The following is a 7,172-nucleotide window of genomic DNA, read 5'->3' as shown; positions in this document are numbered from 1 at the left end:
GGCAGCTGCAGCTCCTCTGGCTCCTCTAACTCCAGCTCCCAGGCCAGTTCTGGAGACCGCTTCAGGCCACGCTGTGAGTCCCCTGGTACTGTCCTCAGCTGCATTTCACTAACTCTGCTAACCACCCATTAGTACATTATGATTATTGCTACGCTAACACTGTTGCCATTCTCCTGTGCTTATCTGCTCGCGCTCAAGTAAGTTTTCATTCAGGTAGTTGAAGATCTTTTCAGAGCCCCACTCTCCTGGCCCTGTTTTGTTTCCCCTCACTAACACTACTTCCTTTTGTTCTCTCACAGCTTCCTCCAAATCTGAAGGATCGCCTCTCCAGCGACCTGAAAATGTTCCCAAAAAACAAGATGAAAAGAACGTTGCCAGGCCTGCTCGACCAGCTGTAAGTCCACTGTTACCAAAGAGCTGCTTAAACTTGTTTGATGCCGAATAGGTGAAAACTGTGTTCTTTCCACTTGTCTCTGTTTTCTACTACTCTAATTAATCAACCATCTGGTGTGTGCAACTCCTCATGAATCCAATGGTTCGTGAATGGTGGGGGACCTCTTAGGGTGATGTGGTAAGCCTATTGAATCACACCTATGCTATGCTTGCACCACTGCCCCACTCATTGCATTATAGGATAAAGGTTTGTGGTAATATAACTGTTATTCCTTTGTGAGGAGTAACACAGTAATTCCTATTAGGTCTGCCACTGGTTACTGCTCTTCCTGCCTGTGACATGATAGCCTTTTTCTGGCATCTTTTCCTTATGCTTGCACAGCTTTGTCTGCGTTACTTGCTTGTCATCAACAAAATGCACATAGCACTAGAAGGGTTATTAACCTTCTGAAGCTGCTTTCCTGAGCCTGGATTTGAATGTGACCACATTTGAATGCAGGCACACTCCTTCTGTTCCCTTGTACTTGTCAGAATGGCTCCTAATCTCATCCGGCTTTGTTGTTGGAAAAACTGTGGCTTATTTTCCTCCTTTCCTTGCTTGTCACCAACCTTACACAACAACATTATTGAGGATGTGTAAGGGAAAACTAGCAGATAGCAGCATGATGTAACAGATTTAGGAATCTGAAAATAAGGCATTTATCACTGGACTACTTGCTTGACCAATCAATGTTTCTCAAAACTCGCCCCATCCTAGAATTTATACTAAGTAGGATCTTAGCCCAGGGTTAGCAAGGTTTAAAGCTGCTATTTTACCATCTAAAATCCATATCTAACGTGCAGAGTCAAGTAGGCTGTAGGTATAAAGATGTTGAATAAAAAAGAGAGGGACCTGGAAAATGTATGTACAGTGAGGAGGGATGACTTTAAGGCAGGCTGTCTCAAGCATGTTTTTTGACTATTAAAATGTGGCACTGAATTAGAAGATTAGTAGTTTCTTACTTTGATGGCGAGTTAATTTTACCAAATGTTGAAACTTTTAAGGGAATATTATAGACAACCGGTGTTTTGCCAAAATAGCTTTCATCTTTTAAGACTTGATCACTGTTCCTCCCAGGACCTGACTGCTCTGGCAAAGGAGCTCCGTGCAGTCGACGATGTGCGGCCTCCTCACAAAATCACTGACTACTCATCCTCAAGCGAGGAGTCGGGCACCACCGATGAGGATGACGATGAGGAGGTGGATCAGGAGGCAGGAGAGGAGTCCACCTCTGGAACTGAGGACACCAAAGCTGGGTAGGTAGAAGTGTCCTCACTGTCTGTTGGATTCTTCTTTGCTTGTAAGAAATGAATCAGATGCTTCTCATTCATTTCACATTTAAGTATAAAGCATGCCAAGATAATTCCTTGTTAGATAATATGAAACATACTGACCCAAGAGGACGTGCGTTGTCACACCTATCAAAGTGTTGCCTAGATTTTCTGCATGACTGTTAACACTGGTCATCGGATATATGGCTTCTGCAGGAGGCTGAGTAACGGGGAGACTGAGTCTGCTAAGACAGTGCTGGTGGAAGACTCAGAGAGTGACCAAGCCACTACGCCCTCCAAGGATGGCACGCTGGTCATCAGACAGGTAAGAAGAGGAGACAGGAATCCGACTCATTGAGACTGAAACATCAAGATGAGTTCTTGTTGAATTGAAGGCACATTCTACTTGTATATGTATTTGGTATATATGCCCCTTTTTCTCTGTCCAGTTTCACTGTTGTTTATCTACCACTTCATCCAAGTTTCAGTATATCCCCATGTGTCTTGGTTTATAATCTTTAGTCATAAACTTTTTGCTTTATGTTTTACACTTACAGATGGGTGAGGCAATGAATCCGATTATTATAGATTACATTTAAAGCACAATGCACAGCAGTGGTGGCCTCCAAAGGTGAATTTATTTCGATGAGAGGCACTTGTTGTGGGGTGGGAGTAAATAAATCATGATATGAAGCAGCAGATTAGCAGGCAAACACACAGCTTCTCCTTCGCTCCACCTATTGCTCGAGCCCAAGTGTGCCTGTTCTTGCTTCCAGAGCACCGATGACATAAAGCGGTTGGTCAATCTCTCCTCCTCTTCCTCGGCTGGCTCTGGTCACAGCCGTGGCCAGCCCCAAGCCCTGAGCTATGGCCTGCCAGAGAAAAACGGCTTTGCCGCCCGCATACACCACCTCCCAGACCTTATCCAGCAGAGCCACCACTCCCCTTCCTCTTCTGCAACCATCCCTTCCTCTTCCTCCTCCTCTTCTTCTTCCTCCTCCTTCCTCTCTTCATCTAGCCATGCCAGTCCTGCCATGTCCCCACAGAATTCCATGGACAAACTCACTGCCGTAGAGGTATGTCACCCTCACATCACTGAGACAAACAATCAAGGAATGGACGGTCGCAGAGAATGCAGACTTAGACAAACAGCAGTTGCACATGTTTGTTTTATCCAGTTTGAATTCAAGAGGGTGTAAGATTTACTGCTTAAAGACTAAGCTGCCCACTCTAGTCTCTTAAGTGTTTTAGTTGACTGTTATTGGATCTCTTCTTTTTATCTCCATTCTCCCCTTGGCTGTGAAACGAGGTAAAATAAACTATTTGCAAATGCTTTTTGTCTAGCTAATTTAAACAGGTTTGAGTAATATTGTCCTGTGTAGCAAACACACCTCATCTCCAAATCTGCTCTTACCAACCAGTCCAGTCCTTGATTGTTGGTCTGAGCCTCTGCGTCCCCCCCCTCTGAGTCCTCCTGGCTTCACTCTGCCCCCTTCTGGCTTGGCAACTGAGTCTTCTGCACTTCACTGTGTTTCACTGTGTCGCTGCTAACACTGGTGCCTCCTGGTGCTAGAACATGCTCATGGCAAGGAGGAAACTAAAAATGGAGCTTCTTGGGGTGAACTACAAAAAAGCATTTCTTAGCTGAACTATATGTGGTCTTAATAGTTTTGGGTGATGGCATGCCTGTGTGATGCAGTGCCAGCTTGTAGGAGTGATGTTTATATTTCCACATGTGTAACCTACTTACAGAAAAGAAATCACATGTATTCTTAATGTTGACTGTAATAGATTACCACCTCTTCTCTAGTGTGACATAACGGGGTTATAAACAGCAGCATCTTGGGTGGTGGGATTACACTCCTCTTCTGTCTGTGCTTTAGTAGGAGCATCTTTTTCCTCTAACACTTCACAGCAGTTTGTGTTGAGATCATTTCCAGAACACACCTCTTCTTGTTGCTCACGGTGTTTTTCCTCACTTCAGAACATCTAACCTAATTGCACGTTATCTTTTTCATTTGTTATAAATTTGAATTTTTACTGCCAACTTTCCCAGTTGTTTGTGTCATAAAATGGATTGTTTTATGAGCCCCCTGACCTAGAACTGTATCTCACATGCTCAAAGCTGAGGGGGCTCTTTACCATTATAAATCTGCATCATAGTCTTTGTCCAGAACCTAAGACCTAATCTCTGATTCTGTTTCATAGCTGTGTTTTCTCCTTGCTCCATTTTGAACATACTGGTTTAGGAATACTCAAATCTGTTTTCTAAGTGTCTTCAATCTCTCTCAGTCCCAGTCAGAGAGCAACTCCATGTCCAAACACAAGTCTTCCTCTTCCTTCACTCCCTTCATCGACCCTCGCCTTCTCCAGATCTCTCCATCCAGCGGCAGCTCCCTCAACAACATGGGTAAGTCCACTGAGTGAATGTAAGTAAAAACTGTGAAGCCACTTCAGTTTCCTGATGACAGAGGATTTTTTTTTGGAGAGATTTTATGAGCAACAGCTTCTCCACCACACATTTTAAATAATTTTTTCTAACACTGTAAAAGCAACTGTTGAAACATCTGAGGTGATGAGTCAAGTTGCACTGTACATTACAATGTTGTGTTCAAATTAAGCAGGGGGATTCCTTATTATTGATTTAATTACACGGTGGCAGACAGCCTGACCTCTGCACCACTGCACCACTCTGTTCTTCCTCCCAGCTGGATTTGCACAGGACGGTCGGGTGGCGGACCCGCTGAAGTCTGACCCATCCCGTAAAGGCTCAGTGGTCAACGTCAACCCGGTCAACACGCGCCCGCCGAGTGACACACCAGAGATTCGCAAGTACAAGAAGAGGTTCAACTCTGAGATCCTGTGTGCTGCGCTCTGGGGTAAGTGTATCTCACAAATGATGAGATGGTAGTCTGCCGCATGCAGCCACTGGCAGGGCTTGTTCAGAAACACCTTGGTGACGTGGCTTACTCGTTCAACCCAATACTTTCACTGTGGGTGTTACATTTATGATTGCATGTACGTCCACGGCGATTCCAGGAGTGAACCTGCTGGTCGGCACAGAGAGCGGTCTGATGCTGCTGGATCGAAGTGGTCAGGGGAAGGTCTACCCCCTGATCAATCGACGACGCATCCAACAAATGGATGTCCTGGAGGGACTCAATGTCCTGGTCACTATATCAGGTACAGTACATGTGCTGCCTGTAGCTACTGAACATAAGTGTTGTGTTTTTTAAATTAATTTTCAGTCATCTTTGAAGAAACATTCCTTTAACAAAACATTATTTGGGAGAACTTTGCTACCGCAGCCTTTCAGACAAAAAACAGATGCTGAGGTGTTTAAACTTTCCCCATTTTTTCAGTTTAAATGCAGAGCACATTTGTGCTAAAAGATGCTGAAAAGTGTTTGTCTGTTCTTTATCTCACTACGGTCTCTAAATCGAACTCCACCTCCTGCAGGTAAAAAGAACAAGCTGCGGGTGTATTACCTGTCATGGCTCAGAAATAAGATTTTGCACAATGACCCTGAGGTGGAGAAGAAGCAGGGCTGGGTCAATGTGGGCGACCTGGAAGGCTGCGTCCACTACAAAGTCGGTACGTCGTTTCACTTTCTGTCAAAGATTCCTGAACCTCAAATGAGAGATGCACACAGAGAGAAGGATAAACCTGGTCTAGATTTGTTAAATAGCCCTATTTTAAGCAACACTGTCACTCAGGAGTGACTCACCTTTCCCTCTCTTCCCAGTGAAGTATGAGAGGATTAAGTTTTTGGTGCTGGCCTTGAAGAACTCGGTGGAGGTGTATGCCTGGGCACCCAAACCCTACCACAAATTCATGGCCTTTAAGGTGAGCCTGGTTCCAAGATGTATCTGGCTCACTACCAGGTGTAAATGTACTTGCAGGAGGTTGGATTAAAGATGAATATTTTTAGATGTTAAGTCTTTTCTAGTTTACACTAGTGACTAATTTGTTATGGTGGGTTTTAGTCTTTTGGTGACCTGGTGCACAAGCCTCTGTTGGTTGACCTGACGGTGGAGGAAGGCCAACGGTTAAAAGTCATCTATGGCTCCTGCTCAGGCTTTCATGCCGTGGATGTGGACTCCGGTGCTGTCTATGACATCTACCTGCCCACACATGTAGGTGCTCTGCAATGTTTGATCACACCCCGGTTTTTATGCCCTTTACCCCTCTTAATGCTTCCTGCTCCTTCCCTCAGATCCAGACCAGCATTCAGTGCCACGCCATCATCATCTTGCCCAACACCGACGGGATCGAGTTGCTGGTGTGTTACGAGGATGAGGGCGTCTACGTCAACACCTACGGACGTATTACCAAGGACGTGGTGCTGCAGTGGGGAGAGATGCCGACTTCAGTGGGTAAGTGAGGCCATTAAAAAAAGCTCCTTCCAGCAAACAGTTACTGTTATACTGTAATGTTTAATGAACCCATATGCTCCAGTCATACAGTCTGTCGTCTCCCTCTGTGTCTGTGCAGCCTACATTAGGTCAAACCAGATCATGGGCTGGGGTGAGAAGGCCATAGAGATCCGCTCTGTTGAGACAGGACACCTGGATGGCGTCTTCATGCACAAGAGAGCCCAGAGACTCAAGTTCCTTTGTGAGAGGAATGACAAGGTGAGAATATGCTTTGCTTTTGGTGTCATTTAGTTTTTTCTTTTTTTTTACTGTGGCTTTTTTCTTTTTCTTTCTTACAGTTTGTATTTCTTCATTTGATCTCTCTGTATTTTTGCAATTATTGCAATTATTTTACACAAAAAAGCATGAAACATAAGGGTACATACATCCATTTGAATAAAAACATGTATGTATGTATAATTACAAAGATACACAACATATCAAGCTGAGTACCATTTAGCAGAACCTGACAGTTTCTATGTTTGAGTCCTTAAGACGGCGCCTGAAGAAGTTTCTATCTGAATTACTGAATATTAAAACCATGAGTATCTGCTTGGTTCAACAGCTACCGAGCTCCTTGTTGGTTATACATGGACTGACAAAATTCTACACAACACTGCCTTTTCAGATACCACCCACTGGATCAGAAATGTCACCAAATGCTGTTCCGTTCATATATTTTGCCTTCCATTGCCATTCCTTGTCTGTCAGGTCTTCTTTGCATCTGTGCGTCCTGGAGGTGCCAGTCAAGTGTACTTCATGACCCTGGGACGCTCCTCCCTTATGAGCTGGTAGTCGACATCCCACCACACCAGCCAAGCAGTGACCAACAGACAATTGTGACAATGAAGATGAGAACAGCCTTGAGCCTGAGCTGTAGAAGCATCTCTGGAAGAACCAGCTTCTCCTCACCTGCTCAGGTGAACAAACAACAGATTGGACCGTAATCATGAAAAGAAGCAAGGAATGGGTGTGTGTTTTGGGGCGGGGATGTGTGTTCTGTCTGTGTGCAAGTCCACTGAGTGTACTAGTAAACTATATTAGGACAACAGA

At 44.6% G+C, this 7,172-nt stretch overlaps 1 protein-coding gene across 3 annotated transcripts in view; it reads left to right on the top strand.

The window, feature by feature from the left end:
• The window catches only part of LOC109955681 (traf2 and NCK-interacting protein kinase-like), a 31,598-nt gene extending 24,426 nt beyond the window's left edge, over positions 1–7,172 (top strand). Inside the window, exons 19-33 of one of the 3 annotated variants that reach the window (XM_020592088.1) lie at positions 8–73; positions 300–394; positions 563–571; positions 1,511–1,689; positions 1,921–2,029; positions 2,481–2,780; positions 3,997–4,114; positions 4,413–4,583; positions 4,744–4,887; positions 5,164–5,298; positions 5,450–5,550; positions 5,691–5,840; positions 5,921–6,080; positions 6,199–6,338; positions 6,831–7,172. In XM_020592088.1, coding sequence (XP_020447744.1) covers positions 8–73; positions 300–394; positions 563–571; positions 1,511–1,689; positions 1,921–2,029; positions 2,481–2,780; positions 3,997–4,114; positions 4,413–4,583; positions 4,744–4,887; positions 5,164–5,298; positions 5,450–5,550; positions 5,691–5,840; positions 5,921–6,080; positions 6,199–6,338; positions 6,831–6,914 — 1,961 coding nt within the window. In that variant the 3' untranslated portion in view covers positions 6,915–7,172. Of the gene's footprint in view, positions 1–7; positions 86–299; positions 395–562; positions 572–1,510; positions 1,690–1,920; positions 2,030–2,480; positions 2,781–3,996; positions 4,115–4,412; positions 4,584–4,743; positions 4,888–5,163; positions 5,299–5,449; positions 5,551–5,690; positions 5,841–5,920; positions 6,081–6,198; positions 6,339–6,830 lie in introns of all 3 variants that reach the window. The other 2 variants (XM_020592087.1, XM_020592089.1) reach the window with 2 other exon arrangements.

This window comes from Monopterus albus, unplaced genomic scaffold, assembly GCF_001952655.1.
Source record: "Monopterus albus unplaced genomic scaffold, M_albus_1.0 scaffold16.1, whole genome shotgun sequence".
Taxonomy (NCBI): domain Eukaryota; kingdom Metazoa; phylum Chordata; class Actinopteri; order Synbranchiformes; family Synbranchidae; genus Monopterus; species Monopterus albus.
The sequence above is the reverse complement of the archived record's forward strand: the minus strand, read 5'-3'. Positions and strand labels throughout refer to the sequence as shown.